The following is an 18,002-nucleotide window of genomic DNA, read 5'->3' on the forward strand; positions in this document are numbered from 1 at the left end:
GAGGGTCCGCTTGTCGACGATACCTGGAGTTGGTCTTGAGAATAACCACTCTGGCTCTTCTCCAGGTACGTCGACAGCAGCGGACAAACATCTGGGCCGAGGGTACGCTGACCTCCTGCTCAGGGAAGAACATTTTTTATTATTTACACATACCCATTGATTTTTGAATATTATAACGTATCTAATAAAAGCCTCATGAGCTTAGTCTAATTGTCATAAAAAACACATTTACATTACCAAGTACATTAATGGGGTAAACCCTACTTTAAGAGTATAGGTTGTTTGAGAGAAGGTTTGAATTGTAATAAAACCCATCCAATGTGAGTACACCTGTTGTTGAAGTACATTAGATCAATAAAGCTGCTTATGCTGAAAAGCCTTGTTAGTGCATAGGTCAAATTTGCTTTTGAATTTCCTGTCTTTTTCGGGATTCAGACAATAGCAAATATTTCACTTAAAACTTTTAAACTTTTAAAATTATTTCCCAGGGTTTTTTCCCAGAAGGTCTGATAATAGCACAAGTCCTGCCATAAAACATTATTACTGCGCATTATAACTTTATGAAATCGCATAAAACACAATGGTTGTCAATGGCAACCTAGTGTTTGGTTTTGAAAATGTTATACAGCTCTCTAACAGTTTAAGCTACAGACACTAGACCAACTGTACAAAGGTCTTACAATTACATAACTATTGTAGTTTAGGAACTATAAAATTAATTAAAAATGCATACATTTGCATAAAAGGAATACATTTACCAGTACCTAACTTCCCCAAAGATGGATTTATTTGGATTTTTTAAAGAGGTTATAATGTCTTTTCTCCAGAACCACAGGACCAGTCTTTAAAAAACGTGGTATACAGCATCTATGGAGAAGGATTTCTCATCTGATTTCTCTTTGTGGCCATCCATGGAAATTGTTTTTCTGGACCAGTCGTCAGTTAAAAACTGAAGTATGAAACAACACTGTAGGAGCAGTTGAATCTGTGCTTCTAGACCAGAACCCTGGCCCCTTGGTGTGCACCTGTATGCGCGTTGAAATCTACAATGGCAATAAAGACTGATTTTATTGGAGGTGCAGAAAAGGTGGATTTGGCGCAATAAACTTTGATTATTTCCAGAAAATAAAAATTTTCAGTAGCATGTAACTTTTTATTTAGACCTTTTTTGGAAGTACATACCAGCTGTGACGGCAGGATTGACAATAATTGATCAGCAAAACTCAACTCAACATTCTTTGGTAAGTACCGAACATACTTTGACATTATTAAGCTTGAAAACCTGGTGAATGGCAAGTTGAATGTCTGCTTCCTAGGCTTAAAGGAGAATCGCCATATTCAACGTCTCTGGTTCAGGTAGGCCTAAGTGATGTTCATGCACACTTTCTTTCACATTTACGTTAGCTGCATAGCTAAGCGTAACGTTTTCTACAGATAATTCATGCCAACACTGCCACTTAAATGTCTTGACATCGATTAACTAGCAGAACATTCATTCAAATAAAACGTACCTCTAAAGTACTGCCCTGTCTTTTCTCGAATAAAACCAGTGCACTATTTTCTAGTGCTGAACTCAAGAGCGCCCGCTGACAAGCTAATAGCGAGGTATTACACTACTAGACCACAGAGTTTCTGTCTTTGAGTCACCAGACCAGGGGGCCTATTGTATAATCGTTGCGTAAATTTCTGAAAAGTCTGCACACATACAAAAATATTGAGATTGATAAACTTGGCGCATGCATGTTTCCCGTTATAAATCAGACCTGTTGTAAAACTGTGCACTTGTGAACAGGCATTAAAACTCTGCCTGGAAAACGCCTCCATTCACCTTTTATGGTAATACGCCATTTTTTGCTGTATAATTTGGAACCATTGTTGGCATTATTAGGCCATAGCATGTAGAAGACAACAGTTGTTCAACAGATTTATTGGGTTTCTATGTTCTACCTTGGTATAGGATCTGAGATTAAATAGGTATTGTTGGGGCTGCAGCACCCTCAGCGCCTCTACTTCCCGCTGCAATGGTTTCTAAACATCAAAACAATGGCAAATTGTTGTGGACCTGTCAGCAGAATGTTTGAATTCAACAATGTTTAATAGAGACTTTTCCCGCCAACCTAAATATTATGGACTGCCTGCGAATTCTGAATCATAGTACTGCAGGGCAAGGCTACTCAAAAAAATGCAATTACAGTACTTTACAGTAATATTTCTCATGTATTTTTGTTCTACTTGACCTGTCTTTTTTTAAAAATGTTATTGTTATAATATATGTTATAATATACTGATATTCACTAGTGGACTGTTGGGAAAGAGCAAGCAAGAAAGGCATTTCACTGTACTTGTGCACATGACAAAAAATTGAAACATAGGCCTACTTCAATGTAAAAGATCAGCTGTTAAATTCAACTGTTTACCAGTATTATAAATATTATACAATGTGCTGCATATAATATGGCAAAACTTGAACTAGCCTATCTAATGACTAGGCTACTAGGTCCAATTAAATGAGATGTGCATGGTCATTTGTTGTAGGCTATGGCTCATTTTGGGAATATGAACCCATCACAGCCAGAAAGGTGAGGAATATATTCTGCAATGGTTATGCAAATAAAATAGTAAAAGATTCCTATTTTTTACCCCCTTTTTCGATCTTGTCTCATTGCGGTAAATCCCCAATGGGCTCAGGAGGCAAAGGCCGAGCCATGCGTCCTCCAAAACATAACCCGCCAAATCACGCTTCTTAACACCCGTCCGCTTAACCCGGAAGCCAGCCGCACCAGTGTGTCAGAGAAAACATTGTTCAACTGACAACCGAAGTCAGCCTGCAGGCGCCCGGCCCACCACAAGGAGTCGCTAGAGCACAATGAGCCAAGTAAAGCCCCCCCAGCCAAACCCTCCCCTAACCCGGACGACGCTGGGCCAATTGTGTGCCGCCCTATGGGACTCCCGATCACGGCCAGTTGTGACACAGCCTGGGATTGAATACGGGGCTAAAAGTAAAAAACAAACATTTTCGCTCCTCACTAATGGCAAATGATTGCATTCTTGTTACTGTTTTCCTGTTTTTAGTTTATCATGAATAAGCTTATCATCATATCCCCTATTTGCACAAAATATTTACATGCCAGCTTGCAATACAATATTTCAACCATTAGCAGATGTGCATACACATGGTCTAAACCCTTCAAACCTAACTCTGGACCTTGAAGCCAGTTCCACAGCATTTTTCATTGTTCCCCTATAAATCAGGGACTGACTTAGACCTGGGACAACAGGTGTGTGCAATTAATTATCGGGTTGAACAGAAAACCAGCAGTCTCCGGCCCTCGTAGGGTAAAAGTTGAATACTCCTGGTCTAAATTTTGTGGGGAGGTGAGAGCATTCTCAAGTCAAGTTCCATTTTTATAAATACCAACTTTTGTGTGAACTGGCGCATGCACATTTTGGGTTATATTTTGTACATACGCACGGTTTACAAATAAGACCCCAGGGCTCTTCAACCCTGTTCCTGGAGAGCTATGGCCCTGTGGGTTCTCTCTCTAACTACCCATTCATATTAACCAGCTAATTATTAGAATCAGGTGCACCAGATTAGGGTTGTAGTGAAACCTAGAGGACAGTATCTTTCCAGGAACAGGGTTGGAGAGCCCTGCACTAGACAATACCTCACCATACATACCCTTGTCAGTGGGGCACTCTTGAGGACTGGTGATCAACTTGACGATCATCAACCAGAAAATGTGCCATGTCTTATTACAGAAAAGTATGAGCCTTTTGGTTAAACCACTGGGGTAAATCTCAGATAAAAACATACCCTGGTCAAAAGTCGCGCACTATGCAGGGAATAGGGTGCCATTTGGGACAGACAGTGCACTGTGTAGGGAATAGGGTGCCATTTTGGACACAAGTGCTTTAGTGAGTTGTCATCAGGGATCATTAGAACAGTTCCTGGAGTTACAGTAGTACAACATCAGAGGCCTGTTCAGGTTGGTGCCACATAATAGAACATTGAGATAGAAATTGTGGAGAAGATATTATGATTATCTGTCAGGTAGACTAGGGATTGTGTCAGCTGTATTACTAATATTTTTATCTGAACAGATTTCTTTGTTCTAAACATTTCACCTCTGAATATTGGCCAGGGTTCTTTTTTGTAACATCCTTAAATTCTAAGGTTGGTCGATTCAACACCAGGAAGAGATATCTAACTTTGTTCAAAGAGGTTATCAACTTGCTTCCTGGACTGAGCAGAAGTATTAGTACACGGTTGTCATTTATAAATAATAAACTACCAGTAGTTTTCACTCTTACAATCACAGTAGGTAATATGAAATATGTAGCCCAACCGGCCACAAGGTGGTATTATTCATATTTTTGGGTTGTTTATACTGCCATCTTGAGGCCAGGTGGGCTATGAAATATGTAGACAAATTGAATATGGAACAATGTTGTTGATAAGAGATGTCTCCATTTTGAGATCGTATTGTATAGAAACAGAGTCCTGTTTTGGCATTGCCTTCATTTTAGCTTCCAGTGAACTAAAATAACTCCCACAGTGACTAAAGCAAAGGGTTGACTTGCCTTGTTTTGGATTCAGACAATATCATAAGGTGAATGTCAATGGTTTATAAAAAGCACATGGGGAACAAAATAATAAAGCAAATAATATGATTCAAAACAAAACTGTTTTTAATCTAAGTCCTCTGTTACTATTCCTGAAACCCTCTTCCCCCACATATCACTTCCTCTGGCTTTCAGTGAAGCCACACACAGGGGGTCTCTCTCATATATATATATATATATATATATATATATATATATATATATATATATATATATATATGCTCTCTCAGCAATAACAGAACCTTGAGAAGAGGCATGAGCGACACATACTCTTCATTGTTCACATGCTCACATACAAAGGCGTGGACAGAATTTAGAATGCACACACACGGCTACATGCATACACAAAGTGCACATAACTATGGCACAGCAAACACATGGAAAGAGAGTCATACTTTGTATGAATTCAAGCTATTACAATTTAGTTGCCAAATGTTTAGTTCTAGAGAGCAACATAGGAAAGGCAGATGGTTAAATGTGGCAAAGGAAATGGTAATAAGTTACCAAGCCTACAGATTGTGTAATGGACATACACAAACAACAAAATGACAAGGCAGGGTGTTACATACATGTAAGGCAAAAGTGGAGAGAAAACATTCTCCAGAGTGGTGTGGTAGCATCTCAGCATCGAGTAGTGTGTGATATTGAGACCATGGGTGCAATGCATCCAAACACATCCAAAACTGGGGGCGGGGCACACACAGTAAACCAGGTGTCATCAGTTACCCCCTGTGTCTGACCCTCACTTGTTAAGTACAATAGGTTCACTGCACAGTACACTCCCCCTGTCCACAACTCTATACTTCTATCCTATTGTCCTGCTCCCATCTCTCCTTTTCCCCCCTCACACAGAAAGGCAATCAAGGTGAATTAAAATAAGACTTCCATTAAATGATAACACACCCCCCCCCCAAAAAAATAAAGTGATCATAACCGAGAAAAACAATCAACACAATGTCAAATCCTAAATGGCAACAAATACAAATTCTCACTTGAAAATCCATTTTAAAAGAATATCAACTAAAAGAAGCAGCAATGGAAATAGCATAGGCGCAAAAATAAAGGTGAGATGGCGAGAGAGAGAAAAAAAGTCAGCTGGAATGGCCTCCAAACATACTCCCTGGTCCCCTTCCCCCACACTCCAGAACAATATGCTGGCACCCCCACCCTGACAGCGGGCACCTCTCTCCCTGTGTATGTAAGGCCACTTTTGGCACAGACAGACTTGGGCACATGCAGTGTTGTGCCGAGAGTGGATTCCATTTATGGGTGGTAGTGGAGCCATCTGGTGGCTGCAGCTTCTATAATGTAAACATAAACCGTGACCTCATGGACAAGAGGGTTATGTTAATTAGGGCACACCGTTTCTCATTGGACAAGTTCAGATGGAACCTCTCCGTTTTAGACCACTTTCTTCCGTTTCGTGCCTATTGAACATGACCCAGGAATGAAGGCCCGTTTTTGATCACTTTCAAAATGCCCGATTTTGACACAGCTAATGTGTTCCGTGCCTGTTATGGGACTAACTTCAAGCCTACGATGCCTATTCTGTAGAGGCCTTCAATCAAATCGATATGCATGCGTACGATTGCCGGTGGATACCCAATGTGCATCGAGTCTACTGTGTAAATGTCCAGGATTCTATGAATCAATATAGTATTTAGATCAAGTTTGATGACAAAGGGGCCTTATTTCTCACTCTATACAAGGCAAAGCTTACTGAATGCAAACATCAATCAAGTCAAGAAAAATAAATACTCCAAATAATTTCAACAACCCCCCAAAAAACATGAAACGGTCAACAACAAAAAAGTCTATACTTTGATGGAATTCATAGATGCGCAGGTGCTGTGCAGGTAGGCATGGCGACTGAGCTCCACCCCATTCTGGTGTCCGGCTGCCTTGATTGGTGAGTGAGGAAAGAGGTGGGGTTAAGTGGTGACGAGCTCCTGCTACTCCAGTTTCACACCAGTCTTCTCTGTGTTGAGTAGATGGAGACTGTCGTCTATCAAGAAACTGTCGAGGGGAAGAATAAAAAAAAAGAGACAAAGTTGGTTTTGGAATAGAGGTGCAAAACAAATGCAAGCCTAGATGTTGGATGATGGTTGTGTAAAGGTTGAGGGGAAGCTATTGAAAGGTTTCAAGTGCTGTCCTTTTATGGATTATCCACGAGGACTACTTTTGGAGTAGGAAGAACATGAGTGAGCTCTGTTTATAGCTTTCAAAAACATGAAAAAGTGCTCTGTAGAGTAAGTGGGAGCAAGTATCCATTACAATGAGCCTGGCCTCCCCATTTCTCTATCTATCAGCTTCCACTGGAATAGATCGATAGACAAGAGGTATACGTGCCTGTAAAAGAGGAAATGCACAGGCACAGTGCTGAGGTGCCAGACTGCATGGGCATCCAGGACCCAGAACAGCGGCGGGAAGTCGAGCAACTCCAGCAGGGCCAGGCCATGGAGCAGCACCACCACCACGCCACACTTCCACCAGTAGGGCAGTGTCCGCCGGTTCTGCCAGCACCAACACAGCCACCACAGCAGGTTCACTATGCCTGTGGGAGGGACAGGGAACAGGAGGTGGTGGAGAGAGGCGGGAATGAGGAGAGAGAGGGAGGAAGGGGTAGGGGATAGTGTGGTAGGGAAAACGAAAGAGATTGAGACTGACCGCAAGCAGGGAAATGCTAAAGTGAATGTTACCATGGGAACAATTGACTAGAATTAAATATTTGTATTTTTTGCTTGTTATGGATTAAGGTACGGTTAAGCGTACCTATGGTGGCGTTGGCAGCCATGTTGTAACCATAGTCGAAGCTGACGAAGGTCAGGTAAGACACGTGGGAGGTGAAGGCCAGGATGAGCAGAACCCCTACCATGCTGGACACCCCCGGCCTCTTCAGCCCCAACGTCCTGGGGAGATATAAGGGTCAATGTCATATCATACACTGTCCTAAAATAGAACCACACAGAGGTTAATAATCACCTTTCATATTTTCCTTGTGTTTACGAGCCATCTATTAACAAACCCAGGAATAAAGCACTTTATGGAAGGAAATATTTGTTGCCAACCGCAACAGCTATGTATGTATATTAACATAAGATAAAACATAAATATTATCACTCACGGCTTATTGAGGTCGATTCTATACTGATGCAGTTTGTCTTTGTCAATGATCCTTCAGTGTTTTTACCGTATGTCATAGGGGTTAATCAACAATATTTCTTGAGGAAAAAGTATGAGGGAAAAAAATCCTGTTTTTAAACTTACCTCACACAGCATAAGTAGATGGAGTAGAGGATGACAGCAGATGCACAGAAGTAGTCCATTTTCTTGAAGAAAGGTAAATACAAACAAATTGGCAAATATATATTTTGCTTACAAAACGGTTAGTTCTGCCCAACAACAAAAAACAGTGAAGAGATCACCCTCGACATCAAGGGATTGGTCATGAGGTGTTAGTTATTGACAACAATCCATGGCAAATGCCTGTTAACAGTTCCATCCGAATTATTACGCTGCATCCTAATTCATGAATTGAAAAATGTTCATAGAAAATAAATAGGTCGTTTTCAACTCATGAATTGAACACCACAAAATTGGTGACTGGTAGAGAGAGGTCTATCTGAATCGGACTGATGTAATCTGAGGATCATACATTTTAATGGCAGCACAAGACAACAATGTCATTAGACCCTAGAGTTTGGTTCATCTGATTAGCTAATTGCCTGTTTGTTATAAAATATTGAGTGGAAGCTTTCTCTTGTCCTGGCAGATGGTTTGGCATTGAATGAATCACACTGTAGCTTAAAGTATGTTCTAGCTACCCGCAAATCCAAACTGATTGTCAGGGTTGGGGCTTTTATTCCATCCAAATTTCACTCAATTGAGAAAACAAACTGCATTTCTATTGAGAAATGTGTCCAATTCAACAGGAATTGATTTCTACCCTGGTTTCTCAACGTATGCTATGTGTCACAGATGGCTATACCCTAATTGTAACACATGCTGTATTAACCACTTGCTGTATGAAGGTTAGGTAGGTTATGATTATTAGGCTGATTATGATTATTAGGTTATGGTTTTGACCATTACCTCGGTGAGATAGGTGTCCCGGGTGTGGAACACTGTGGACCAGAACCAAGCATTGAGAGAAACCTGAAAAAAAAGAGAACTTATTAAAAAAACAAGTTTACATAAGTATACTTTAATATGAATAAGCAAAAAAGGTTAAGTTAAGTTTCTAAAAAGTTATGTACACTCAAATGCACACATTACAATGTATAGGAAAATGCTACAATGGTGTAAGTCTTGGTGGACCTCTGTCTTACACATGACACACGCACGAAACAAACACAGTCAAACACACCAGAGAGAAGGCGGTGATGGTGTAGTACATAGGGCTCTGGCGTGGCACAGAGCTGCGGTAGCGCAGCAGCATCAGAAGGCAGGCCAGGCCGTTGAGCAGAGAGGCCAGAGCAGATGCTGGCTCCTCGAAGCACAGGAACCGCGCAAATGGCCACTGTAGAAGAGAGCAGGACAAAGAAGGAAAGAGTGAGACAAAATAGAGTGAGTGACTCCTAGTCTTTCATTATCCCCATATATATAGCCTAGTGGTTCATTTCTAAACCTCTCCTTGAGTACCCCCAAATCGTTCCACTATTTTGATATATTGCAGTACTAGCGCACCTTATCCAACTAATCAAGGACTTTAACCACTTGAATTAGCAGGGCTAATACTGATCAAGGGCTGCTAGTTAAATAAAACGCACACAACATACACTACCGTTCAAAAGTTTGGGCTCACTAAGAAATGTCCTTGTTTTTGAAAGAAAAGCAATTTTTTTGTCCATTAAAATAACATCAAATTGATCAGAAATACAATGTTGTAAATTACTATTGTAGCTGGAAACAGCAGATTTTTTTATGGAATATCTACATAGGCGTATAGAGGCCCATTATCAGTAACCGGCACAGTGTGTTAGCTAATCCAAGTTTATAATTTAAAAAAGGCTAATTGATCATTAGAAAACCCTTTTGCAATTATGTTAGCACAGCTGAAAACTGTTGTTCTGATTAAAGAAGCAATAAAACCGGCCTTCTTTAGACTAGTTGAGTACCTGGAGGTTCAGCATTTGTGGGTTTGATTAAAGGCTCAAGATGGCCAGAAACAAAGACCTTTCTTCTGAAACTCGTACGTCAATTCTTGAAATCTGAGAAATGAAGTCTATTCCATGTGAGAAATTGCCAAGAAACTGAATATCTCGTACAATGCTGTGTACTACTCCCTTCACAGAACAGCGCAAGGCTCCGGTACACAACTGAGCAAGAGGACAAGTACATTAGTGTGTCTAGTTTGAGAAACAGACGCCTCACAAGTCCTCAACTGGCAGCTTCATTAAATAGTACCCGCAAAACACCAGTCTCAATGTCAACAGTGAAGAGGCGACTCCGGGATGCTGGCCTTCTAGGCAGAGTTGCAAAGAAGAAGCCATATCTCAGACTGGCCAATAAAAATAAAAGATTAAGATGGGAAAAAGAACACAGACACTGGAGAGAGGAACTCTGCCTAGAAGGCCCGCATCATGGTTGCCAGGTGTTTGATGCCATTCCATTTGCTCCATTCTGGTCAGTATTATGAGCCATTCTCCCTCAGCAGCCTCCTATGATTGATACACTATCCAAAATGTAATTAATAACTTCACCATGCTCAAAGGTATATTCAATGTCTGCTTTTTCATTTTTTATTACCCATGTGAGGCATTGGAAAACCTCCCTGGACTTTGTCATTGAATCTGTGCTTGAAATTCACTGCTCAACTGAGTGACCTTACAGATAATTGCATGTGTGGGGTACAGAGATGGGGTAGTCATTCAAAAATTATGTTAAACACCATTATTGCACACATAGTTAGTTAATAAGTTGCAAGGACTGACATGTTAAGCACATTTTTACTCCTGAAGTTATTTAGGCTTGCCATAAAAAAAAAGGGTTTGAATACTTATTGACTTAAGATATATCAGCTTTTCATTTTTTATTAATTTCGGCAGAAATTATGAGTTAAATTGGTTCTTTATTTTTTTTCGCTGTAGAAAGACGCAAAGAAAACGTGGAGCTTGCCAGTCGAGTGATGCTAGCCTCTTGTAACTACCCATCCCAGATCCGGGAGCGTTGTTATCAACTGACACTAATTAGCATAACGCAACGGACATAAATATTACTAGAAAATATTCATATTCATGAAATCACAAGTGAAGTATATTGAAACACAGCTTAGCCTTTTGTTAATCACCCTGTCATCTCAGATTTAGAAAATATGCTTTACAGCCAAAGCAAGACAAGCATTTGTGTAAGTTTATCGATAGCCTAGCATAGCATTATGCCTAGCTAGCAGCAGGCAACCTGGTTACAAAAATCAGAAAAGCAATCAAATTAAATTGTTTACCTTTGATGAGCTTCGGATGTTTTCACTCACAAGACTCCCAGTTAGATAGCAAATGTTCCTTTTTTCCGAAAATATTATTTTTGTAGCCGAAATAACTCCGTTAGTTCTTCACGTTTGGCTGAGAATTCGACCGGAAATTGCAGTCACGACAACCCCCGAAAAAATATTCCAAATTAGCTCCATAACATCGACAGAAACATGGCAAACGTTGTTTATAATCAATCCTCAAGGTGTTTTTCAAATATCTATTTGATAATATACCAACCGGGACAGATGCCTTCTTAGTAGGAAAGAGAGAAACAATGGCCGTATTTGTGTGTTACGCACAAAACACTAAGAGACTCCAGCTGACCACTGACACAATGTTGACGTTCAGGCTCATTTTTCAAAATAAAAGCCTGAAACGATGTATTGTGACACTAGACACATTAGGGAAGCCATAGAAAAGGAATCTGGTTGATATCTCATTCACTGATCAATAGGGACGCATAGGAACGCAGCGCTTTCTAAATCAGAGTCCCTTCCTGATTGGATTTTTCTCAGACTTTTGCCTGCAATATCAGTTCTGTTATACTCACAGACAATATTTTTACAGTTTTGGAAACTTTAGTGTTTTCTATCCTAAGCTGTCAATTATATGCATATTCTAGCATCTGGTCCTGACAAAATAGCCCGTTTACTTTGGGAACGTTATTTTTCCAAAAATGAAAATAGTGCCCCCTAGGGTCAACAGGCTAGCTAGCCTTTGATGTCATGGCCACGAGTGCCTCGAGGGATAGGAAGAGTTTCGCTGCGGGAGAAAGTGAAGTTAGAGTGAGTTAAAAGAAAGGGAAAAAAGGGTCTGGGAGTAAGGGACTGTCTGAAAAGTGTGAGAATGAAAAATAAACCGAAAATGTCTGCATCAATTGGAAATATAGGGACATTTGATGAATCTGTGGAACAATGGAGTTCTTACACAAAACGTTTTGAGTTCTTTGTGTTGTCAAATGGAATTAAAGCAGAAGTTGTTGTGCCAACATTTTTGACTGTTATGGGAGGAAAAACATTCAATCTACTACCCAGCCTAGTAACGCTTGAAAAACCTGGTGATAAATCATATGATGAAATTGTGGCTACCTTAAAAGGACATTCTCCCAAACCACTGATGATCGCAGAGAGATTCCAGTTTCATAAGAGAAATCAAGAGGAGAGGGAATCAATCTCACAGTTTGTGGCTGTATTGAAACAGTTATCTGAACACTGAATTTGGCCGATCAATGGGTGACACTATACATGATAGTGTGTGGCATGCGCAGCGAGGCAATTCAGAAACGCCTTTTGACCGAGAGTAACTTAACATTGCAGAAGGCAATAGAAGTGAGTACGTCAATGGAAATGGCAAATAAAGACGCACAACAGCATAAGGTGTCTACGTGGTTAAAAAACAAAGGCAGGGGGTGGCAACCCATGCTATCGCTGTGGGAAACCAGGTCACCAAGCAGAGGAGTGTTGGTGCAAAGACTTCGACTGCAGAAGTTGTGGAAAAAAGGGTCACATTGAACATGCGTGTAAAAACAAAAAGACAATCAAACAAAAGTACTGAACAAAGGAAAAGCGACTTCAGGAAGTACATAAAATGGAGCACACAGAGGATGAACAAAGTGATACCCTGTCTGAAGGGGAAGAATTTTTGCATATTTTGTCCCTTTCAGACAAAGAGCTATTGACCAGATACTGAGCGGGCTCACTGGGGTCCAATGTTACCTCGATGATCAACTCATCACCGGCAAAGACGAGCAGGAGCACCTGAGAAACCTGAACGCTACACTACAGAGATTGGAGTACGGTCTGAGGGTTCGAAAGGACAAATGCGAGTATGAGTACCTCTGTTGAGTATCTGGGCCACGTCATTGACAGTTCGGGGCTCCACAAGGCGCCATCGAAGGTGAAGGCCGTTGCGGAAGCTCCATCCCCACAGAACGTGAGTCAGCTGAGATCATTCTTAGGACTACTGACATACTACGCAAAGTTTGTGCCAAACCTAGCTAACATGTTAAAGCCACTACATTAACTTTTTAACAAAACCAAACAGTGGAAGTGGACAGACAGACGTGAGGAGGCCTTCAAGAAAGTGAAAACAGCCTTAGCTCAGTCAGAGGCCCTAACCCACTTCAACCCCAACTTGCCATTACAGTTGGCATGTGATGCATCGCCTTATGGCATTGGTGCTGTTGTCTCACACATCATGCCATCAGGTGAAGAAAGGCCAATTGCTTTTGCATCACGGACCTTAAGTAAAGCCGAGAGCAATTATGCACAGATAGAGAGTGAAGCACTCGCCATTGTGTTTGGAGTTAAGAAATGTAATCAGTTTCTGTTTGGCCGACGATTCACACTGCTGACGGACCATAGACCCCTCACCTCCATCTTTGGTCCCCACACCGGCATTCCGTCGCTTGCAGACAGCCGCATGCAGCGATGGGCGTTATTGTTATCTGCTCACCAGTACGATATCAAGTACAGAAGGTCTGAGCAGCACTGCAATGCAGACGGCCTCTCAAGGCTTCCCTTACCTGTCGCACACACTGAGCACTCCCAGGCTGAAATCTTCTACTTCAAGGAAGTGACGAACGCCCCAGTTACATCTGTCCAAGTGAAAAGGTTCACCCACACTGATCCAGTGATGTCTGAGGTCGTGGACATTGTCACTTGTGGAAAAGGAGAGATGTCGGACAGCCTACAACCTTACCTAGTGAGGAGAAACGAGCTCACAGTTCAGTTTGGATGCTTGCTATGGGGTTTTTGAGTCATCATAACGCCGCCACTGAGAAGGCAGGTGCCTGAAGAACTCACTTTTGATGGCCAGGTCTGGATGCAGCTATCGAAGACAAGGTCAAGTCATGTTCTGCATGTCAAAAGATGAGGAACCTACCTCAGCTAGCGCTACTACACCCATGGGACTTCCCAGAGGAGCCTTGGCAGCAAGTTCACATAGACTATGCAGGCCCACTGGAGGATCGTATGTTCTTAGTCGTAGTTGACACACACAGCAAATGGCCTGAGGTCACAGTGATGAAGAGCACCTCAGCGGAGAGAAACATCGAAGAGCTACGGTCAATCTTCAGTCGCTTTAGCTTGCCAACGCAACTCGTTAGTGATAATGGCCCCCAACTGGTGTCTGAAGAGTTCCGGTCATTCACGGAAGCAAATGGAATTCAGCACATCCAGTCAGCGCCGTATCACCCTGCAACGAACGGCCTCGCTGAAAGGTTTGTCCAAACGATAAAGTCTAAACACCTTCCTGTTAACCTACAGAAACACTCCCCACGCTACAACCAAAGTGGCAGCCATGATGAAAAGACAGCATCGCACGCGACTCGACATCCTGAGACCTCCAAAGACGAGACAGGTTGTACAGAAACAACAGAGAGCACAGGTGGAGAGACAGAGCAAAGCAAAATACAGAAGCTTTACATACCCTACATTACTCATCTCATATGTATATACTGTACTCGATACCATCTACTGCATCTTGCCTATGCCCTTCTGTACCATCACTCATTCATATATCTTTATGTACATATTCTTTATCCCTTTACACTTGTGTGTATAAGGTAGTAGTTTTGGAATTGTTAGGTTAGATTACTTGTTGGTTATTACTGCATTGTCGGAACTAGAAGCACAAGCATTTCGCTACACTCGCATTAACATCTGCTAACCATGTGTATGTGACAAATAAATTTGATTTGATTTGGAGAGAGAGTTCTTGCTCAGAACTACTGCAAAGGTCCAAAGTGGATACCAGCCACAGTGGTTGCACAAACAGGGCCTGTGTCCTACACAGTTCACACACCGGAAAACATAATCTGGAGGAGACACGTGGATCAACTGTTGCCAGGAACCAACCTCAGAGATGACTCATGTCAAGTGACAAACCAAGATCAGCTACTGGAGACCTACCATGACTACGACCTATCACCTGAACATCCACTGCAGCAACCTACAAATGTGGAAAATGCTCCAGACTCACCTGAACCAGCCAGAGTGCCTACTCGGGGTACCTTTTGCACCCCAGTCTGGGCATACACCATCACCACTCACTCAGAGATAATGTTACTGTAGACTCACCTGTATGTCGTCATTACCCTGCAAGAGAAAGACGACCCCCTGACAAGTTGACTATTTAGTTCAGACTAACCTCCGACATTGGGGCAGAATACACCCCTGGGTTAAGTCTGGGGACTGAGGCAGTCTACCCTCTATCCCTAGTTTAGAAAAGGTTATTCTGAAAAGATCATTTATTTACATTAAGAGAACTTATATTAAAAAGAAAACAATAGGCAAAACAGTGAATATGTACTTTTTCCTTACGAGTGATCAAAGGCAAAGGGGGAGGAATATGTTGTGTATTGATATTCTAGGTTTGTCCCTTTAGGGCACCTGTAACCCCTTGCTTACCTACGTTGAAATGCTTGGAATGTTCTTCCTGTGAAACACATTAAACAATGCCCACGTTAATTTCTACTCCCATCTCATGTCCTGTCCTTATATTAGTTGTATAAGTAATACAGTGTGCTATACAACAGAAATCTCTAATATAAGTCAAATAATTTGATAGGTACCCGGGGCTGAGTCAGTAATAAATCTGTGGAACAGTTGAATTAATATGACCCTTTTCTCTACAGATAGCCAGCCTAGCTGCTTAAATTGCTTCAGTACAATTCTCACCAGCTTGTTTTGATTGGTCTGTAGCTTATTCTTTAGATGTTTGGGTCTGCTGGTTAACCATGATGTGCACACAATCAAAAGTGACACTGAACTAGCACACCTGCCAGAGTCCTTAGGGTGTCACTATCCAAATATTTGGATGTCCCAAGCTAGGAATTTACATTTTTTGGTTTAACATTGTTAAAACCTTCAGGACCAGTCTCACAGTTTAGGTACCTATTCAGTTCACACTCATGGTAACTCACCTCAGATTTTGTGCCCACTTTGACACTAAAACCGAGGGATTCGGTTTTTCTAAGATGCAGAAAAAGGTTGTTATCCGAAAGCCATTTATTGACACTGGATAACTCTGCACTAAGGATCTCACGGTAAGGTTGACCATAGAATGCATAGAACCATACCTTTCCATGGAACTGTGGGATGCTGTAGCCTTCAGCCTGGTAAAGTCCCACTGTTTGCCACATGCACTGGTACCGGCAGTCATCACGACACGTCCAGCCTGGACAAGGGACAGAAAGTTGGAGTTAGACAAATACATGTAGTAAAGAGAGCACACACACACACAACTAAATAAAATGGGCAGTGTTCAAATACAACAGCCTATGGGTTCACTCTTCTTTTTTACTCTGAACTTGCTTAGCAAAGAACTCCAACTTTCTGTCCCTTGTGGTCGTTCCTGACAATCTACAGCAGTAAGCCAACTTATCTGATGGAACACAACACCATAATGTTCATTGAGAGTCTGTAGTTAATTGATTTGACAGAAGCCAAATGGGCTAAGGCTTGTTGCATCACAAATAATTAATTAGCAGCACCAATTCAAATGCTCAACTGGCATCAAAACTTCACGCAGTACCTCGTGCAGTGATCACCAAAATGGAACACTGTCCGTCTGAGTATACGAACAGCTAACCAATGCAGAACAGCCAAACATGCATTTAAATTACAGCAATATGCATTTTAAGCATTTCTCATTTCCACACTGATAACGAAATTGGTTAGCTAGCTACGATATCAGTGTATGCTGCTCTAGTAGTAACGTTAGATGGCTGGCGACTGGTTCCCCAGCGCGAGCTAGCTGGTTTTTAAACTTCCAGAACGTGGCAGCGGCAGAAAACTCTCACCTGTCAGCGCCATGTAAGGCGCCTGTGTAGACTGAAAACCTCTGAGCCGAGCTCCGGTGCAGTTGGTCCGGACACATTGCGTGACACAGTCTTGGTAAACTGGCTCCTTGTCGCCTTGGGAGGCATTCACAGCAGTCGCCGTGAGCAGGAGAAGAGCGACGATTGCCAGGGCAGAGTATATGACAGCTGTGCAGGGGGGCAGTGGCGAGGCCATGGTCGTAGAGTTGGCACGGGGTAGCGACCGCAGCGGAATTTCATGTCACCCAGAGCCGACAACAAAAGGCCCAGCTTTCCATACCCAGATCACCAGAACGTCATTCCACCTGCGGTAGTTGAGTAGGTCCCGAAGTGTCTTTGCGGATCACTGCCCTAGGGGTCCACTATGCACTGCTGTACTTTTCACCCCGCTCCTGTCGTGCAGTTTTCCAAATTCCGGACCAGGAAGTGTGAATAAACATGCGCACTGCGCATGCCGGTGGTTGATAACGAAAAAAAGACTCGAGTCAAAGATTATTTTTTCTAACTAAACCAAGAGACCATAGCAGGTCGTTTCCAATAGGAGCAAATGAGTCATAGTGGGCAGGGCATTTTTCCGTTAGGGAACGCCTACTTTAAAGTGCTCTATTCGTCTTTGCGCACCTTCAAAACAACGCGATATTTTCAAAATCTACTGTTCATAACAGATTTTGGTTTTGGGAATATTAAACTGCCGTGAGATCAAATGTTTCATCGATGAGAACATGCGCAGAATGTCGGCCCAAATCCATTTCGATTCATCTTCTGCCACTTCGGCTTCCTCTCACTACCATATTGTGTAGTGAGTGGAAATGCAAGCGGATGCTTCACATTTATACATCTGTCTCATTGTTCTATCTGTGCTAAAATACCACAGAATGAGTAATAATACTCGTAAAATTTAGCGGTCAAATAGGGAAATGGTTCCAATCGTTTTTCACCGTGGTAAAATTGGTTTGAGTTTCGATATTCGCCATACATTCGGACCTTCAAACTTCAATAGGTCGCGAACGATTTCAACTACATACCTCAGGGTTGGCTCTTTATGAAGGAAAAAAAGGTGTACAGTGTTGCACAGGTCTTATTTT

General features: G+C 41.9%; 1 protein-coding gene across 1 annotated transcript; it reads right to left on the reverse strand.

Moving 5' to 3' along the window:
* Positions 1 to 1,132: 1,132 nt before the first annotated feature.
* Positions 1,133 to 17,476, reverse strand: LOC139368264 (post-GPI attachment to proteins phospholipase 3). Its single transcript, XM_071106981.1, has 8 exons — positions 16,900 to 17,476; positions 16,177 to 16,274; positions 8,993 to 9,145; positions 8,719 to 8,781; positions 7,894 to 7,955; positions 7,399 to 7,535; positions 6,976 to 7,180; positions 1,133 to 6,642 (listed from the first exon to the last, which is right to left on the reverse strand). The coding sequence occupies exons 1-8, from the start codon at positions 17,111 to 17,113 to the stop codon at positions 6,579 to 6,581; spliced, it is 996 nt and encodes a 331-aa protein (XP_070963082.1). The 5' UTR covers positions 17,114 to 17,476; the 3' UTR covers positions 1,133 to 6,578.
* Positions 17,477 to 18,002: the final 526 nt, after the last annotated feature.

This window comes from Oncorhynchus clarkii, chromosome 16 (genome assembly GCF_045791955.1).
Source record: "Oncorhynchus clarkii lewisi isolate Uvic-CL-2024 chromosome 16, UVic_Ocla_1.0, whole genome shotgun sequence".
In the NCBI taxonomy this organism is placed as follows: Eukaryota; Metazoa; Chordata; class Actinopteri; order Salmoniformes; family Salmonidae; genus Oncorhynchus; species Oncorhynchus clarkii.

Coding starts and splice junctions, on each gene's coding strand:
- LOC139368264 (XM_071106981.1), bottom strand. CDS start 17,113: ATGGCCTCGCCACTGCCCCCCTGCACAGCTGTCATATACTCTGCCCTG. Junction 7,536..7,893: donor ATCTACTTATGCTGTGTGAG/GTAAGTTTAAAA, acceptor ATATCTCCCCAG/GACGTTGGGGCTGAAGAGGC. Junction 7,181..7,398: donor GGCTGCCAACGCCACCATAG/GTACGCTTAACC, acceptor TCCCTCCCACAG/GCATAGTGAACCTGCTGTGG.